At 39.4% G+C, this 19,959-nt stretch overlaps 1 protein-coding gene across 4 annotated transcripts; it reads right to left on the reverse strand.

Annotated features, from left to right (window-relative positions):
- Positions 1–3,831: 3,831 nt before the first annotated feature.
- Positions 3,832–19,699, reverse strand: RAP2C (RAP2C, member of RAS oncogene family). Of its 4 annotated transcripts, none has more exons than XM_082864778.1 (4): positions 19,609–19,699; positions 17,206–18,020; positions 14,407–14,721; positions 3,832–6,319 (listed from the first exon to the last, which is right to left on the reverse strand). In XM_082864778.1, exons 2-3 carry the CDS (start codon positions 17,476–17,478, stop codon positions 14,443–14,445), a joined length of 552 nt encoding a protein of 183 aa, XP_082720904.1. In that variant the 5' UTR covers positions 17,479–18,020; positions 19,609–19,699; the 3' UTR covers positions 3,832–6,319; positions 14,407–14,442. The 4 variants fall into 4 exon arrangements, with proteins under 4 accessions (XP_082720904.1, XP_082720905.1, XP_082720903.1 ...); XM_082864779.1 differs by lacking the exon at positions 19,609–19,699 and adding an exon at positions 18,167–18,306; XM_082864777.1 differs by lacking the exon at positions 19,609–19,699 and adding an exon at positions 18,153–18,306.
- Between the last annotated feature and the right edge of the window lie 260 nt (positions 19,700–19,959).

Below are 19,959 nucleotides of genomic sequence, written 5' to 3' on the forward strand. Positions count from 1 at the left end.
GTTAGTTATGCAACAAAAATGTTTGTGGCAAAAATTCTTATGGCAAAGATGCTCATGATGAAAATACTGGATACACAAATCCTTTCCCTTCTCTGGGCTCCCTGGCATCTGGTACATGCTGATATTAGAGCATACAGCATATTGCCTCATAATTATTGCTCGCAGGGCTGTCTCCCAGGCTGGAATGTAAGCTCCACCAGAGGATAAAGTCATATCACATTCCTCTTGTAAACTCAGCCTCGTAGCACAGTGCCTGGCATATACATAGAAGCTCAGTTAAATGAAGTTAAATAAAGGTGTTGATTTTCTTGTCCCTTTTTTGTCTGGAATAGTTATCTTCCCCACCAAGCAACTATTTACTGTCAAATGGATATCACTCTTTTCTGGGTCGGATTTCCATCCCTCGGTCACTGAAAATATTCTTTTTAGCCAGCTGGAGAGCCAAAGGCCTGCAGCTCAGACTTCTCTTGGGTTAGAGAACAAGGGTTTCGATTGCCATGCCATAGTGGTCAGAAGACTCAAGCATCCACCAGACTCAGCTTGTAACCAAGCAGCATGATAAAGCCTTGCATTTGCCATTTAAATGTCCACACCCCCCATTTACTTCTATATATTTTGGGGCCTGAGCAAAGGGCCAAAACACTTGTAGAGATATCCTGGGGGCATGGCATAATGTCTATGCTTTGGTTGGGATTTTTCTAAGGGTAACCATGCAAGTGTTCAAAAGAGGGACTGCAGGAAACCAGAGAAAATGATGCCCACTTGTATAAGGGATTCCTGAGGCTCCCTCCTAAACAATGAACCCCCAAACTGGGATTTACTGAAGGGTCAGAACCCCCAGAGATCCTTACATTTCTTAACTATAGACTTCACACCTGTCCACTTTCAAGGTCCAAGAGAAAGTTCAGATGGGCTTAAGCCCCTCGCTCCCTCACATCCCCCTTCCAAACTTTAAAGCTTACAGCAGCTGGTAGGAGCTTCAAACTACTAAGTCCAGGGCATTCTCTGAGGCTTACAGCATGAGTAAAAGTATCTAGAGCCTCAGGAGCCAATTCCTGGAGGGCTTTTTGGGGCATCTGGGAGTCTCTGGTTACACGGCAGACTGCACAGATCATTGATATTGAAGCACATACATGGGACTAACATCTGGAGGATAACCTGACATTGGTTTAAGGCCAACCTGAAAATGTCTCCAACTACTGGTGTCAAAGGATTTGGAGACTGAATCTTGGTGTTGGGGGAACCAGAGTAAAAAATCTTTACTTCCATTAGTTTTATTACTCATAAAACTGTCTTATGGAAAGAAAGGAGGGGGCAGGGTAGGAGTTTGGTTACATGGGGTACAAGTTAATTGGTAGGTACGATGAAGGAATGGGGACAAGGATTAAAGGAAAGGCCAAGAAGATGACTGTAGGGGTGTAGGTGGGGAATCGCCTGAGATTTTGCAGACAGAATAGGAATTATTGCCTCATTAAGGGGAAATATTTGAGAGGTTGGGGGACCCAATATGAACATTTCTCTGACTTGTCTAAGAATGAGGCTGGGACAGTTCTGAGTCAGCTTCGAAATCTACTGGAGAGGAAATCCAGGCATGAGCAGCAAATACTCTTTCTTGACTGTATTCTCCTCCCTAGATTCTGGGGGAATTTAATCTTAGACTCGAGGCCCTTCCGTCCATATTTACGGTATGCCTGTATGGACCATCTCTTTATGGTATACATTTCTCTTGAAAATGAGTTTGGAAACAATTACTTCTCTCATAAACAAAAACAGAAAGCAAAACAAAGGAGCAAAAAAAAAATCAACTTAGTGCTGCAGAGGATGCAGGAAGGTGGAGGAAGAAAATGCATTTCCCATACTACCTGCTATAAATGAAAATGACCAGTAGGAAATGGCAGGGTTAGAGTTTTCTAAAGAGTGAACACCCATCTGCCATACTGGTTCTGTGATTATAATTTCATAAAATATTTATTGAGCACCTATAACACACTAGAGGTAAGAAGTGACTTAGGCAAGGCCCTACCTTCAGGGAGCTCACAGTCTATGGGAGAAAACTGATGAATGGGTCCTGTACAATGACAGGACCATTGAGTTTGTGAATGGGGCAGCCTGGGCCATAGAGAGCAATGCCTAAGCACTGAAGTAGGTTTGTTTGCTGACAAAGGATGTGTCTGGGATCAACTGCACTTCTGGTCCTCCATTCAAACGCTAAGTTTAGGTAGAAAAAGGGTGCAGCTGAACTCTGCAATGGATTCAGGATACAGCTGCTAAATCTAACTATAGTTCTTTTGGCACTGCTAACTGGGCTGGATTCTGCCTGGCGGCCAAAGACTGCCAAATTCTGATTTAAGACATTGACTTTCCAAAGAAAAATAGCTATAATGAAAATAGCTTATGTCTTACATAAACTCTTAGCAATATAACAAACACATTACCTTTAAATAGGACGCATAGTATTTTGTTACAGATAAACTGTCACACTGACTCAAAACAGTTATTTCTTGCTGTGTGTCTTTTGTGTTGTTTCCATGAGCTTATAATTTTAACAGCACATATTTGACACTACCCAATGATGAATTAATTTTAAGACTTGTCCCAAAGTACCCTCCTCAACATTTTAATCATTTGACTTTGCCTTTATGATCTTAAGTCACAACTTTCCTGAGCTTTGGTTTCATCAACAACAAATTGGGGACGATAAAGTCCAAAACACCAGATAGCTGTAAGGTTCAAATGAGATAAGTATATGTGAAAGCAGGAGCCTATCTAAAAACTGTCCCTGTTTTAAATCTGAACGAGAAGTTTTACAGCTTTGGATATTGACCCACACAAGCGGCTATGTCCTGGAGGATGAATCTTCTCCCCAGATGAGAACATGAAAAGGGCAGAAAAGGTGAAGATATAAAGGTGACCTGGCTGTGACAGAGTACCCTACTGATATGGCTCATCAGGCATTTACCCTACTCCACCCTCTCTCTCTGTTATTCACTTGGTTAAAAATGTTGACCTTGCTGGATGAGGGATGCTATTCCTTCGGTAGAAAAAAAGGGGGAGGGCTCTGAAGTCATGAGAGCCTTCCTTGTAGAAAAGGGCTTTTGGACTTGAAGGACAGCATCTAGTATGGCATATATGGGGTATTTAGAGCCCAACTAAAGACTGATAATCGATGGTAATAAACAACATAATATCTTCTGTATGTTATGACACAGGTATATAAATCTGCCCATTTTTACAATTAAAAAAGTCCAGTTCATAATACATTTGGACAGACAGAACTGTCCAACTTCAAAGAAAACGTGGCTTTAAAGAACATTGAGATTAAAACATCTATTCAGTTCAACAATTTAAAAACACTAGGTTAAGCAGTGAATTAAAGTGATTGGCAAAACCTTTCACTGGATAAAACAAAGTGATAATTGTGTTGAATTTTCTTAATTCATTATTTCAGAATTTAATTATATTGCTTAATATCATCTGGAAAGTCCTACACATGGACAATTCCCAGCCAGATTTGTAGCTGGGCCACTTTCTCCATTTGGGACAAGTCATATACATTATACTTTTTTACCCATTATTTCTAATTTCTAATTTATTTATAAGTTATTCAATTGATTAAATATTACATTTTAGGATATATCTCAGTTTTTCCCCATATATGCCAGAATGGTGACTAAGGACACAAGTGAGCGTTTAACTTGTTTAAACATGTACTGCAATACACATTATCATTTTGATAAAAAGTAATGACTTTGAGTTATGAGATTTACAAGCTAGCAAATAACAAGTAGTAATATACCAAATAATTCAAGAAAACAACCTCAGTAATACAGATGTCTATTTTATTAAAAAAGTTACAAACAGGTGGACTGCAGGGTCGTCTTACAAAATGACAAGAATGAAATCTATTGGAAAAATTTTACTTTTACAAATCTTTATAGGTCATTGTTCAATGTTTGTACTTGTTATTCGAGATTTTTTACCTTTCATTGATAAAGTTACAGTACATTAGATCCATGATAATAGGTTACATGATTTTATTTGCAGAGCCCTACTGCAGTGATTTGAACAACTCCTAAACAGATGCCATAGTAAAGACGAGACATATATTGCATTTAATATTAATTTATTATCCTAATAAGCAACTTGACATGCAATCTATTGAGGAAGCTAAAATAACTTTTGGTCCCTTTTCTTAAAATGTGCTGGAGAAACCACCTTTAAATCACTTTCCCCTGATTCCTGTGATCCTAAGTGAATTCAAGTTAAACTTGCTGCTGAGGTCAGTGACAGAGAGAGCTAGAGAGAGCAAGAGAATGAGAACTATCCATAGGAAAGAAACACTGTATTAAAAAAAAATCCATCTGCAGAAAATTTAAATTATGAATTATTTGATTCCTTTAGAATTTCACAAAGCTAATAAAGATGAACCACAATCACCTAACCTACTTTGAACTGAGTGTTTGGTTTTAAGTTTGGTGTTAAAGTGCAAACTTAAATTAGGTATTCATTTCAAGCAGTTTATAAATAAGAAACAAAGTTTCAATTGCCTCCACCCTTACAATCTCACCATAAAATTCAAAATCTAAAATCAAGAGTTCACTTTGAGGGAATTTGATCAGGAATCAAATGCAACACGATTTTAAAAAAGGAAATCAAAGTTTAATTAATTTCTACGCAATAATTAATGGTCATGCTGACCAATAAATCACATGAATGTAGATAACACTTTATTTGAACATCACACACAATATAAATTTAAAATTGCCACACCCTTCCAAAAACCATCACTGCATATATTAGAGCTTTCCTTGACAAAGTTATTGAGCTATTATTATAGATCAAAAGTATAGTTTTGGTTTTTTTTGTTTTGTTTTATTTAGAAGCATGTTCAAATGACTAAAGCTGGGCTCCTAAAATTGAGAACTTTGGTGCAGTAGGTGAGCTGCAGTTATTAACTTCTGCAAATTAAAAGCACACAACTAAAACCAAATAAAAACCCAACAACAAAATACTGTCAAACTTACAAAATTTTTAAATCATTGCTAGAAAAAGCGCTCGTCATGATGTTAAAACTGAACCACAAGATTACTCTTTATAAGTTTTCTTTCTGCTTCTATACCTGTGTTACTGTTAAAATGTTCAAGTATTCAGACAAAATGTGCTGATTAGGTAAACAACATGGAAGGCAATGGCTATTAGAAGCACATTTGCAAAAAAAACAAAAACAAAAACAAAACGCCCAGAGACTTGGCGCTATCCTCCCTCCTGTTACACAGATTTTTGTCTCTACTACAAACATGCTTCTTGAGAAATAACTAAAAAGCAATTGTGATAGTGCAAGAAAACTTTAACAAATATTGCTTTAAACTATTACTCAGAAAGACAAATATTAAGAACTAGAAACTGTATATGATTTTATTTGAATTTAATTTTACATGTGCAGAAGTCTACTAGATGTCAATTGCAAGCCTGACAGGCAAAGCTGAGCTATCTCTGTTTAGGTATACAATTAATTTACCATGGATACAATATCCCTCTTCAAAGGCATTGCTAAGTAGGTCATAACTAAATTTAGAACTTCACAGAAAGGAAAATGTTACTGCTGCAATTTGATGCTGTAAATGAGATTAACACATGTGAAAACCTAATGGAATCAAATACTTAACTCTTCAGCTAAATGCTCTACAGTCAATTTCAAATATCAATTGTAACTTTCAGAACATTTTAATTACAAAAACACATCACAAACTGCACTTGAAGAAAAGGGATATTCCATCCATACAAGTAAAATGTGATCTTTAGTTTCTTTTTACAACACTGCCACACGTAAACAAAGGCTCAAAGTATTAACCAACCATTTAAAGGAGAAAGATTTTACAAATAGAATGAAGCACTGGTGCGAGGTAATATACAGAAGTAACCATTTGTTTAAGGCTCAATTTTTTCTCCATTATAACTTTCTTTTAAAAGGCATTGAGTAGGTAATACTGAGTTTGAGTATTTAATAAATACAAGTTGAGAAACTGATTAAAGAAATCAATTAAAATATTAAAAATTAATTCTTGCATATTAGCCATCAATAAGAACTTAGAAAGCTACAAAAGGACTGATTGATAAAGAACAGATTTTAAACATATGGTAAACGTGCTAAGCATTCCTGTTTAAGGTCAATGGATCTTGAAGGCCAAAGACCTTATGCACTTAATTAGATGTATGGCAACATGCTGTAATAGAGACAGGTTTACCAAGGCTCAGTTCTGCAACCCAGGTTGTAAAGTTCTCCAAAGCAGCATCTGTGCAAATTTCCTCTGAGTTTTATCTGCAATTAAGATTAAAATGTCATTAAAATGTAGAAATATAGATTACAGTTTAAAATGAAAACACTGACAACAGATCTCTATACACATGCAAGTGGTACCAGAATCGTAAAGTGGAATTTCACTGTGTTCCCCATAAATTCAAGCAAAAATAATTTTCTGTGGTCCAAAAGAATCGTTAAATTTTAGCAACACTATAATGATGCACTGGATGTAATATACTGTAACTTTTATTTTTAAAAATATTATATTTTATAAAGTATACAATATTAAAAATGTTATTACATGTTTAAAAGATCTTACAGTGTAAAAGTGGCAAATGTCACTTCTACTTTGAATTTGATCTCTTCATGTTTTTATTGGGAAATAGTATTAGAATTAAATGTATACTGATTATGAACTAACTTGACAATATGCAAAACTTCAAAAGTTAGGGGTTTTTTGAGATTTTAAAATAAGAGAATGTAATTCAATCAAAGTCGAGCTATCAAGCATCTACTGGGTACCCTGACTTGGGTTAGATGCTAGGTGACAGCAGTAGTTCAAATTTCCCACTCTGGTCTGCCCTCTTCAGTACATCCTCCCAACCATAAAAGCTTCTCCTATGATTGAGATTTCTCAGTCTCTGCTCTTAGAATTGGTAGACTTCCGCCCTCCTAATTAATACCAGGGGGAAAAAAATCTATCATTCAGACACAATGTCTTTTAAATATGCTGGATCACCAAAGTGCTTCTAGGGGAATGGAATTACATTTTTTAGTGTAAAAGATTAAAATTGTTAAATAAAGCCAGAAACAAAGAGTAGAATAGCAACTATGAAACAATGCCAAGTGAAACCAACTTAAGATCATCTTAGGGCTCTACCAATGTTTATACATGCAAAATTTTAATTTCATTTGAGAGCTACACATCTATTAGTGTTCAAAGAGCCTGAGAGAACTCTTTATTAGCAGCTATATCATAAAAATGATTAGTTTTAAAGAACGTCTCTCATTATTATTGAAATTCTGCCACCTAAACACATTAGGAAAAACAGAACAAAAGTTTGCCTCTTCAGAAATTATTAAAGAAAAATTTTTCTTCCAATTAAAATTAAGACTTTCTTTGCATTAACACAAGTTGTTAATTAGGACACTGGTTATTTAAGCTTGGGCAAGTCCAGTTTCCTCATCATTAAAATAAGGATAAAAATTCTTTCCTGACAGGGTTGTGGTAAACATCACATAAGGTACTATGTGAAAGCACCTTACATGTCAAACGTCAGGTAACTTTTTCATTTCTCAACTACGTTATAAATTTCTAGAAGACCAGGATTATGCCTTTGATATCCAAATTAAAGACCTTTATATTTTTAATTTTTGGCCTCATTTCAATTTTTATACCTATTTGAACACAACAGTGTTTCATTATATACTCAGTTCATTGTGAGGACTCTTTTTCAGATCAGACTTTCGTCAATTAACATGAATTAGTAAGTTGACTATAATTTTTTTTTTTCCGGTACGTGGGCCTCTCACCGCTGTGGCCTCTCCCGCTGCGGAGCACAGGCTCTGGACGCGCAGGCCCAGCCGCTCCGCGGCACGTGGAATCCTCCCGGACCGGAGCACGAACCCATGTCCCCTGCATCGGCAGGCGGACTCTCAATCACTGCGCCACCAGGGAAGCCCTTGACTATAAATTTTAACCCACATTTTTCAAAATAAACAATTATAAAGAGTTCAAGATTTCCAAATATGAATATGTCTCTTAAATAGGGAAGACTTGGATGATTTAATAGTTCAGGCATTCTCTGAAATCAAATTGAGGAAGTAGTAATTATTTCTAGCCAAAATAAACATTAAGAATACATACCAGCTTATTAACCATAATCTACATTAAATAAAATGTGATAAATGCATTATTTCCCACCCTCTAAAAACCTGGTTAATACTTGGTCTATCCACATTCCACAGGATGACAATACTCCAGTGAAATCAAGAGACATAGATAAATCCCGGGTCAGATTCAACAGTATTAATATGAGGCATACCATTAAACAAAGTATTAATACCAACTACTTTTCCAGAGAGTAATAAATTTTAATTCTCTGCAGTAATAAATTCTGAGGCAAAAGCTTGCATGAAGCCAAAAGTACAGTCTCTCTCAGATTAGAAGTTCCCTGAATGCAAAATGTAAATGCTACTGCTCCACACTGTGAAAGCAAAATTTTCAGTGTACTAACAACTCTTATTCATTTAAAAAACATTCCAGAAGTTTTAAAGGCAGCTGGTCAAAGTCATACTTTTTAACTCCCAGGATATCACATCCAGACACACTGCAAAAGTACATGCTACTTGTGAGATAGAACACAAGTGATGCTCGTCCTTACTCTCAAGTTTCCAGCAAGACACCCAACAAATCTGAACGCTGGAAGCTTCTGCTCAAATTCTTGCTTAACTGGTTTCACTTTTCCACTTTTTTCTAATTAGATTTTGTTAGGAAAGAATAAAAAAAAATCCCAAACAACAGTCCAAACCTTTTGCTCAGGAAATTATGAAATAGGGTCTCCCAAGTGGGGTAAATTGGTACACGAGAGTACCAAACACAGAACTGAAAGAACAAAGATCATTATTTATGTCAGCGTGAAGAAAAAGGGAGACTCTTGATTCAAGACTAGCACATCATTTCACGTGGCAGCAGAATGCCTGGGATATTAACAAAGGCTCCTAAAAGGCTTAGCAGTTTATGAATGCCTTTCTAGCTTAGCTGGATTTAGCATTTCTAAATACAATGGTATTTACTAGCATTCTTTTTAGCAAATATAAATGTGCAACCATAATCAATTTTAACTTTTTCCAGTTTTATACATATGATATTCTGGGGACTTAACCAAAGGAACTTTAAAAAAAAATAAATTTCGTTTCCCAGTTTTTACTTGGCATTTTCATATCCAAGTTAAATATTAATTATATTAGCAAAGCACTAGGCTAGAATTCTGTTGATAGAGTTTATGTTTTTTGTCAAATATCTTGCTTGTTTCTCCATTGTAATTTGCATAACACTCATGAAGCTTATTAGGGGGTGGAGTGAGAGAGCTATAGGATCATTAAAAGTGCTCATCTGTCACCCATTAGAGAGAAGCTGAACCTATGGCATAGAATCCTCAAATGGAAGGTGAACCGTGCTTTAAGGAGAACATGCACACTAAAAGTTGACAGTAAACCCAGGGTAAAAAGGAAAAGCTATTTTTCTTACGTCCTAGACCTAAAATCTCTAAGTTTAAATTAATATGATGAATTCAATTCTGAGATCTCAAACAGTATGGTCATGCCCACTGATAATAAGCAGCAGTGTGAGCCCAATGATCTGATCCTAGCTGCTAGCTTTGAATAAACCAGGTAGGGCACTGCTTCCCTCAACTCTAAATTGCTTTTTCTGAATCCCATACTCCTAAGACTGTGGCTAATCAAAGGAATTTGGGAGTATGTTTTTAGTAGGATAAGTTTTTCCAACAGCTGACAGGATTTAAGTTTTTCTTGGTGATATTATCTTCTGGATTTTAGAATTCCACTGAGAAGTACTCCCATGAGGAGAATCTTTCCTGAAGTATGGCTAGAATACTTCCTCAGTGGCAATTCTCCAACTCCATGATGCAATTTTTGTTAATTCTACTGATGGCTCATTCTAAGCTAGAGAGGTAACAGAGTAAAAGTGAATGGCTCAAATGCATTTTATTCTGCAATAAAAGCCTAATCTTGAGGTTAAAAGGAAGCAGTTAAAGTGGGAACAGATATACAAAGAGTCATTCTAATCACAGACACCTCCACACCCAGAGCAGGTCTAACTAGGCACCTATCCACCCTGAACAGTCCCACACCATGAACCTTGTGGGGGCCAGTGAAGGTCTGGGAGAATTAGTGGGCAGAAAGGACAAGGCAACTCTGTTCTTCCCTTTTCCCCCAGGTCCATTGCAGATCTATATGGTGCACACTACCCCAAGGAATGCTTTCTCCTCCACTCAGGGCCGCTGTGTCACAGGCTCCATTCTGGCTCACTATGTGAACTGGATGACGAACGAGCATTTAAAGTAAGCTATTTTCTCCAAAGTGATAAGCAAGATAGGGCAGGGGGGAAAAAAGGAAGTATCTATCTAAACTGTAACTTCAACAATAGAATTCCACCCCAGTGTTTTACTGACATGATTAATATTTAACTTGGATATGAAAATGCCAGCATTTTAAAGTACAAAATGTGATTTAATTTTCATGATTTCCCCCTCACATCTGCTAAATCCCCGGCATATCATATCTAATTAAAAGCTGGAAAAAAGATTAGAAACAATTCTGATTCCACATATTTATTTATTTAAAAAAACCCTGAAAATGCTAATCAATTCCACTGTGTTTAGAAATAGTAAGGCCAGCTAGACTAAAATGACATTCATAGATGTTTCAGCCTTTCAGGAGCCTTTGTTAACATCCCGGGCATTCTGCCGCCACGTGAAATGATGTACTAGTCTTGAATCAAGAATCTCCCTTTTTCTTCGGGCTGACATATATAATGAACTGAGGCTGACATAAATAATGATCTTTGTTCTTTCAGTTTGATTCCCGGTGTTTGGTACTCTTATGCACCACTTACTCTTGTCGAGAGAACCCGTCCATAATACACAGAGAAAAATAGGATAAAATCCTGCAGGAGACCTTCAAGCTGTAGTAAAGAACACCTTCTTTTATTCCTGTTTTTTTAAAAAAATAATTATATTAATTTCTGTCAATACTGGACTGAGATACAGGAATCCTTGAAAAAATAATCTTTAAAAAAATTCTATTTGCCAAAAGAGTATTTACCAAATGATCACATTTAAGGAATAACTTTACTGTACTTCCCTAACAGAATATTTTTAGGATATTATTTTCTTTCTTTCTGGCATTCCCTCTGTTTGGAAATCACCTCTACCCCTCCCTCCATCCACTCAAATCCTACCCATTCTTCAAGGCCTGACTCAAACGCTACTGCTCCCTGGTTCCTCTAAATCAGTGGTTCTTAACCAGGGGCAATTTTGCCCCCCAGGAGACACCTGGCGATGTCTGAAAATATTACTGTTCACCACGACAGAGGGGCGGGGGGAATGCTCTTGGCATCTAGTAGGTAGAGGCTAGGGATGCTGCTAAACATTCTGCAATGCACAGGATGGTCGCTACAGCAAAGAGTCCTGAATGTTGAGAACCTGCTCTAACTGAACGTGGTCTCTCCTTTCCCTGAAACCCCACAGCACTGTGATTTACTTCTTTTATAGTATTATGAGATTATTAACAAAACACTCATCATTCTCAACGACAGTATCTCACAACAGCCAAATGTCAACTATTTACACCAATACAGGGGAACGATGATACAGTTAATAAAACCAAGACAGGGCTGCAACACCGACCTGGGTTTCTATTATACTTCTGCTGCACAGTAAACGAAGTCCTTCAAAGCAGTTGGTGGCAGGCTCCTCAGGTCAGTAAGGAAACCAGCCACGAAAGCAGTGCATAAGGAATCTGGCATTGCTTCCAGACTTACAGTAAGATTACTGCCAGTGGGAGGGTGAAAGGTGAGGAAACAATCCTGGGAGCCATGCAGATAAACAGGTGTTGGGCAACAGACTGGTGACTCAAATTGAAGGGTGGTAAGAAATAAATGTGAGGAATTATCAGCAGTAATGCTTAGAACATTAATATATTTTCCCTTTCAATTAAGCGAAACCAACTTACAACAATCACAGTTCTTCTGACTCACTTGAGTCTTACTATCTCTAATTTGGACAAGGTACTCTTATAAATATTAAGGACAAACATTTCCCAAATCACCTTTATTTGTCAAAGTTTGATCTTCAATCTAAATCTGGGACTGGTAGACTTCAGAGCTCTATGACTCAAGCTACAGGACTCAGAATCCATCACCTATTTTTTCAAATAAATAGTAAGCAAGCACAACCACAAACTTTATGGACCTCCAATTACAGATACCTGTGCACATCAGTTCAATTTTATTTGACAGCAAAAAACCCCACTGCATATAGTGTGCTTTGTTCTAAAAGATCTTGGTCAGGGGACTCCCTATAACATTTTCAGAAATCCAGCTGATTAGATATTTTATTTCAAGACTCACACCTTCAATTGTGTATTCTGCTTATAAAAACCAAACAAAAACTACACAGGCAACTTAACCCATTATTATAAAAATGAGCAATTATTGTTATTAATATTTTCTGATTTCAGTACCTTAGTTAACAAAAAATATAAACATAGTTTCCTTGAGATATTAAAAAGTCTACTTAATCATTCGTGTAGGTAACCAAACAGATTAAAAGTAATTTAGATCACAAAAGCTGCAAAATGAAATAAACTCAGAAATAACTCAGAATAAGAAATCTTTAAAAATAGCTTTAGACATTACTCATTTGCCAATTTGAATAAGACAGTGGCCCTCTACATGTGAGACCAATTTTATTCAGTTTCCTTCCTATAGCTGTCTACATTAATGACAGAAAAAAACTGGGAACATTTTGCAGGAGCTGGTTAATTTTTTATAAAGATGATAAAACTAAAATGCACACACTTACGTCATTTGCCTGGTTAAAAGTGTCAGATAGAGAAGTAGAGCATAACGGTAAAGATGCGACACCACACAGAACTTGCTCAAACTTGAAGCTGGCTTACAATTTAAGAAGAGACATTGTGGTATCAAGAACCCTGGACTCAATCACCTACATAGGCCTGTTCCTGCCTCAAAAAACTATATTGCAAGTGTGATGCTATCAACAAAACATATGCTGGGCTACAGTCTGCACAGTGACACTATATGATAACAGACGGAGCTAGGTATAAGACAATAAATGTGTTTTCATCTCATTCTGGTATGCTCAAAAACTGATGAGTGAAAGCATTTTGAATAAAGCACTGTTGTCATCCTTCATTTTCAAAGATGACACCAGCTGACAGAAGATCTTGTCTGAAAAGATAAATTAGGGACTGTTAGTCTTTTCTCCAGGGAGCACATATAAAGCCAGACCTTTGATTAGGAATCATCTCTGCGATCTGAAATGACTGTTGCCATTTGCAACACTGCCTCTTAGACTTGAGGTCAGTCTTGGCTCAAAACAATCAATTCCATTCCTGATATTGTCAGGCTAGTCTGGCATTTTCTGTGGTTTCTCAGTCATCCAGGATATTTGTTGTCTTATCTTATAATCTAAGTATTATTGTCTAAGTGAGACTATCTGCCCAATTACAATCTAGATTAAAAGATCATGACATGAATAAAATAATCTCATTTTAAATGCTCAGTAAATTTTATATAACCTTACTTTTCCAAAAACACATTCATTAAAAAAACCTTTATTAAGTTATTTAGCCCAATGAAAGGTTTGAAGATTTTACTATTGTTCTTATTAACTCCATTATTTATTAAACTGAATACATTATTTTCCTAGGCTTGGGACTGTCCGTTCTAAACACATCACAGATGATTTCACCAGATTCTCATCTGGACCATATATTCATAATGAAGTCAAGGTACATTGTGGCACTATAATTTATTATTATCAGAGGTCACTTAAGTCCCTCCAGTGCAAGGTACAGATTAACTTGATTAAATAATCATCCTGTAAATCTAGCACTTGGGTGATTAGTAAATTGATGATTTCAATTACAGCAGCTCTCCAGCCCAGAAAAGAAGAAAAGTATAGAAAACACAAAACTAATCTTCTTCTCAAATTATTACTGGATGCTCTCCCATGCATTTTGGATGCTACATCACCAAAACAGGGAAAGGTGTATCATCCTTTAACTTACCCCACCCCAAAGGAATGTTACCAGAGAGAGAAGCACAGTAAGTTGCTTTAAAAAACAAATCTTGGTGATGGGAATACAGGCAATTTCTTACCTTCATTTTACTAATCTGTATTTTTTTCGATTTTCTACATTGAATGTTGACTATTTTGCGCTAAGGGAAATATTATTTTAAAAATAAAGAAATTTAAGGTAGCACAATGTGTATTATTAGTATTACCCAGCTTTTTGTTCCACTTGACCAAAAACATAAGGTTCCATCAACAACTAACCTGCTCGGTATGGCCATGATTGAGGTTATCTTTTTTTTACTGGACAACGCAAGTTGTACAACACTGATCTTGCTTCTCGGGCAGGGAAGAATAGTTCATTTGCCTGACGATCTCGGCAAAAAGTTCATCCACCATTGATTTACTTTTTGCCGATGTCTCCATGAAAGGACAGCCCCATTCTTGAGCCAGAGCTCTGCCTTCTGAAGACATAACCTCTCTTTCTGGTTCCAGATCCACTTTATTTCCTACTAGGATCAGTGGGACTTTTTCATATCTCTTCACTCTGACAATCTGATCTCTCATTGGCTTGATATCCTATGTAAACAGTCACAAAGAGAAAGGAAAAAAATTATGCTATTTGCATAACCATAAAAGAAATATTGCAATATTGCAAGAAGTCATCCTTCAGTAAGTAGAGAACGCTGAATCCAAAATAAAACCACACACCCAAATAGAGAAAATGTCATTTTCTCCATTGAAGTAGCAACTAGATAATTTCCACAGACTCTACCTGCTGGATTTCTGTCAAGAATATAAAACGTAGGTTGCACACTAACTTTAGGACTCATTTAATCACTTCTTTCCCTCAGTCGATACTGATTTGAAAAGCAAATTCCCAAATATGATGAATCCATTTGTACAAAAGGGTGTCTGGCCATGTCCTTAAACCTGCCAGCTTGTCATCACTCCTGATAACACCTGTTATCCTAGCACAGGATGGCAGCATCTATGCATTCCTAGCCATTTAGCAAGAGCGCTTGAGAGAAAGTGTTTTAGGTGGGAACAAAAACACTGCTTTGTGTCTAGAAGACCAAAGTTAAAAACAGATTCACACATGTCAATGTTTCATTTTAAATGTAATGGTATGCCTTTATCCTCAAAATACACTTCAATGTTAGAAATTACTGTACACTAGTGAGCAGCTCCTGGGAGGGACAATGCAGGGGGGAGTCTGGGCGGGAAGAAGTCAAACTTTCCTTTGCCTATGTTCGGGTTTACAACTTGAATTTTCTCCCACATGTATTACTTTTTCTAAGTAATTACAATTAATTACAAAAGGTAAGAGCCTTAACAATTCTCTAGGAGGGTGAACTTTGGGGGGGGGCGGGTAGTACTGATTTAAGACATGCTATAGATTTAATACTAACATTAGTTTTTTGGATTTTTTTGTAACTTAAAAGATTTGACTTAAATATAACACGTGTTTAATTTGAATAGTTACAGTGCACAGTATTCACTTGCAGGATGAAGGAAGAACAAGGGACTGAAAATTTACAAAAACATACGGTTATTTGACATTTGTAACAATTTTGTTTGATCACATATCAATTCAGTCTTCTAGGTTAAGCTTCTTTTCCCTGTGTCCTTATGGAAACACAAGTTCAGCTGAGAATCCAAATTTACGGCATTTGGGCTTAAAAGAGTTTAAGTCTTCATTGAAATAATGGCAGTTTTTCACTCTCTATTTATGTGTATAAAAGAAGTAGCTATAACGGATATCTTATGAAAAACCCTTCAAAAGACTGCCAGCCTCAAGAGAGTCAGCTAATAGAATAACAAATGTCCCAAGGATCCTTTAGAAAGAAAACGCCTGTCAAATAGCACCTTTAGCACATTGGTACTTTCTGGTGAAAAATGCTTTTATAATAGTAATGCTTTGGAATTTAAGCCTACATAAAATGAACTTTAGTTTGGTCACAGTAGCGTTGTTTCATTTATTATTATTTTTAAAAGAAAAAAAATCCTGAAGTTGCTATATCTGGTTACTGGAAAAGCTCACTATAGTACTTTAAGTTAAAATACTAAGAAAAGTGGAATTAGCACATTGGCTTGGCTAAAGCACTTAATGTCTCTTATGTAAGCAACATTAGTGCACACCTTTAAATGCAGAAAAAATATCCATTTCCTAAATCAATGGAGGTCAATATAACGGGTCAATATGAGGTTATTTATTTTCAAGGAATAAATAGCAACATTTATTGCATCTCTTAAAATAATGTTAAACCTCCAGTCTGTCTTCCAGTGAAGGACACGACAGATTTTTCCGAAGAAATTGGACCACCTCCAGTTCGGCCACCGGCCGGGGGTTAGAAATCTGCACTTGTTCAGTGTTCCCAGTTCCACATATTTTCTATAAATATTGTCAATATTATCAGAAATGATTTGGATGAACTGCAAAAAAGGAGAGTCATTCTAGATTTTCGTTCGTTATTAATTCTAGGTACTAGTCTTTTCAATTAGTAACTTCCCTTCACACGCTCCAAGTAAGTAAAATGCCTAGAAGGCAGGTCTTGAGTTCTTCATCTTGCAGCCCTAAGATTTATAAATCTGGCTGAGAGACTTGGCTGAGAACAGAGAGGGGGAGGGGGAAGCAGACGCAGAGGAGTTATCTGTGCAACAGATAATCGGCTCCAAATAATTTTCCTTCTGAAGTGCTCTATTTGCCCGAGATTATCTTTTAAATGTTGTTTTGTTGAGTACATTAACCAAGACTTGTTGACTTGAACAAGCAACTTCAGAAGGCTATATAGTCCAGGCTAAATATACACAAGCTGACATTTCTTTTTCACTTCTCTTTCACTTAAAAATAACTTTAAAACATTTGTTGACGGTTGAGACTTTAGTCCTCTCTACAGAAACAACTCGATACTTTTCCGTGCCAGGAGTAACCTCAAAAATGCGCCATGTCTAACTTTCAAAAGCAAAACACAGTCATTTACGCACGGTGCAAGCAAACCAGAAGTAAATGTAGGATTACCACACCCCCTTCTAACAAATTACAAGACTTGGTTTGGTTACCTGAAAAGACTGTTGATTAACCAGACTATAAACCAGGATGAAACCTTGGCCGTTTTTGATGTAGAGATCTCTCATGGAGGCAAACTGCTCAGTTCCTGCGGTGTCCAGAATTTCCAGCACGGAGGGGGAAGAGTCCACTTCGATCTCTTTGCGGTAGAAATCTTCAATGGTGGGGTCATATTTCTCAATGAAAGTCCCAGTGACAAACTGCACAGTCAGGGCAGATTTGCCAACCCCTCCGCTCCCTAACACCACTACCTTGTATTCCCTCATGAGTCTCACCTTCCCCAACTCCTACCAGAGGGAGGGAAAAATTACACCCCGCTCGCTGCGGCGCGGCTCTGGGAGGCGGAAGGTGGGCGGAAATCTGCGAACCCGGGAGGAGAGTGCAGAGCAGCCGAGGGCCCAACGAGGGAAGAAGAGGAAGTTAAAGGAGGGGGAGGGGAAAGAGCGAAGTGTCGGGGTGGGTGGGGATGGGATGGTAATGCCCTTCCTATAGGAACTGAAGCCCAGGCAGGGGGCGTGGGGAGAGGGCGAGCCCGGAGCAGCCCGGAGTGGGGGGGAGGCGAGGCGCGCCCCCCGGAGGGAAGGGGTGGGCGCCGCAGGACCGACGGGGGCTCCCGCGGGAAGGCGGGCGTCGGAGGAGCCTGCGGCCGGGGGCTGCCCCGTACCCCTCCCCCGCCCTTCACACAAAGGGGCCCAGGGACCCCGCTTCCTGCTCGCGCCGCCGAGCCGGCCCGGGCCTGTGTGCTCTGTTCCAGTCTCTGCTGCCCGGACGGGTCTCTGGGCCGCGGCTCCCGCGGGCGTCGTCCGGCCTGTGATGGGGCGGGGAGAGGGCGCGCGTTACCCGCCGGACCCCCGCCCGCCCCAGCCGGGCGGCCCGGCCGGCCGCCTCCCCTCCCCCCGCCCCCGGCTCCCACCCGGACCCGGCCACCGCCGCCGCTTACCCTGCCGTCCTCACCCGCCCGGCCGCCCGGGAGGCTCTGTCACGCCAAGGCCATGGCCATCGGCCGGCTCCTTGGTCTCACCGCCGCCCCTGCGCTGCGGCTCGCAGAGGGAAAAGGGGCGGGGGCCGTCCGGCGGCGGCGGCCGCTGGGACTCCAGGCGAACCCACCTCTTTTTTTTCTCACCCCCCACCCCCCCCCCCCACCGCACACACCCGGAAGGGTTTCCCTGACACACTGGTTGAGGTGCCCCAGTTCCCCGAGACTGGACGGGATCACTTCCGGTGGGGAAAGTCCCACCTCTCCGGGGCGAGCCGGGTGGCGCTGGGGCCGCGCCCTGCTGGGCGAGACGGCCAGGGGACGGTTTCGGGTCGGGGCTATGGCCTTGGCAAAGGGCCTCTCCCAGAACCTCCGGCGTCCTCCCTTTTTCTGCCCGGCTGCCCGCAGCTGCTGTTCCTGCTGCTGATGCTGCGGACAGTCCCACCCCGACCTCGCGGAAGCCTCTCCGCGTCTCAGCTGCCCCCAGCCCGGCCTGAGGACTCGATCCACTCTTGGAGGATCTAACGACCCGGAGAACGCCAGACATCTCCGGACTAGAAGCAGAAGGGAAAATAAAACATCCAAGAAAGTTGATTCTCTTTGCTGGTATTTCTTCCACTTGACATTTTTCGAAGAAACGCGTGCAAACTAGCCTTCGACTTCGCTAATGGTTCTGATTTCCTCTGTGGTGTGTTTTATTTAGCCGTGCCTGACAAATAATTAAGCACACACACGGTACTTTCATCATCCGGCAAATCTGCCTTGTCTCCATCAGCAAATGCCAAAGTCATTCCTTTCTTTCTTATCACCAGGGTCGAAAAACAACAGGATTAGAAGTACACTTTACGGTACTGTAACTCAGCTTTGCCCCATTTTTTATTCCAACCGCTACGCAGCAGGGAAGCCTTGATTGGAAATTGTTTAGGCCAGCAGACTAACTTCTTTTAATCTTTTCATTATTTGCAGGCACAGCAATTTGCATGGCTGGCTCTTCCAAGTTAAAGTTTGTTTTAACGGCCATCCTTCATAGTCTTTGAATTCAGAAGCAAAGGACTCGGGTTAAACACACTAAGTTTCTATTTTTAGATAAAATTGGTACTTCTTACATATCTTTCCCTCTGCTAACTTTCTATTTGTAAACCTTGTGTCAGATCCACAGAGCCCCAGGGTCCCAGAAGCCTAGGTTATATTTTAGGCATGTCACTCCCTTTTTGATTCAGGCATGCACCCAGAAACCTGAGTCAGTGGCCAGTCGAATTAAATTGACCCCAAATCCCCTTACTTGTAAGCCCTAATGGCTGAACTGTATAAATAGGGATTTATTACCAAACCCAAGTTGTTAGACATTAGACAACAGGCAAATTACAGTAGTGTGAAGTCCCACTGTGTCTCTCCCTGAGTACTCCCCAATGTCACTTACAGTATCCAAAGGAGAGTTTAGCTCAATTTCTCCTCAGCCTAGGGTTGGTGTCATCTGTCCCGCGAAGTCCCCAGCTCTGGCTCCAGCTGGCCTGAGTCCCACCTGATATCTGAGGCACTGCCCTCTGCTGGAAGAGGTTTGGTCTATGAATTATGAGTCTCCTTGTAGGTCACTGCGCTTCCACACGTGCTGTTGCCTGATTTGGAGCTCTGCTGCCCACCTCCCTGGCTAGCTGTCTCCAGACTGTCTGGGGGAATCCACAGCCCTGCACCAGCCCTGCTTGTAACTGAGTCTGGAAATTCCTCTTCTGATCCAGCAATCAGTGCTGAGCAATTGTAGCAAGTCTCTGCT

The sequence above is a fragment of the Leucopleurus acutus genome (assembly GCF_964270905.1).
Source record: "Leucopleurus acutus genome assembly, chromosome: X".
Classification (NCBI taxonomy): domain Eukaryota; kingdom Metazoa; phylum Chordata; class Mammalia; order Artiodactyla; family Delphinidae; genus Leucopleurus; species Leucopleurus acutus.

Excerpts from the sequence above, each read along its gene's own strand:
- RAP2C (XM_082864778.1), bottom strand. The coding sequence starts at position 17,478 with ATGAGGGAATACAAGGTAGTGGTGTTAGGGAGCGGAGGGGTTGGCAAA. Across the intron at positions 14,722-17,205 it reads TTAATCAACAGTCTTTTCAG|GATATCAAGCCAATGAGAGA; the intron begins GTAACCAAACCA and ends CTGTTTACATAG.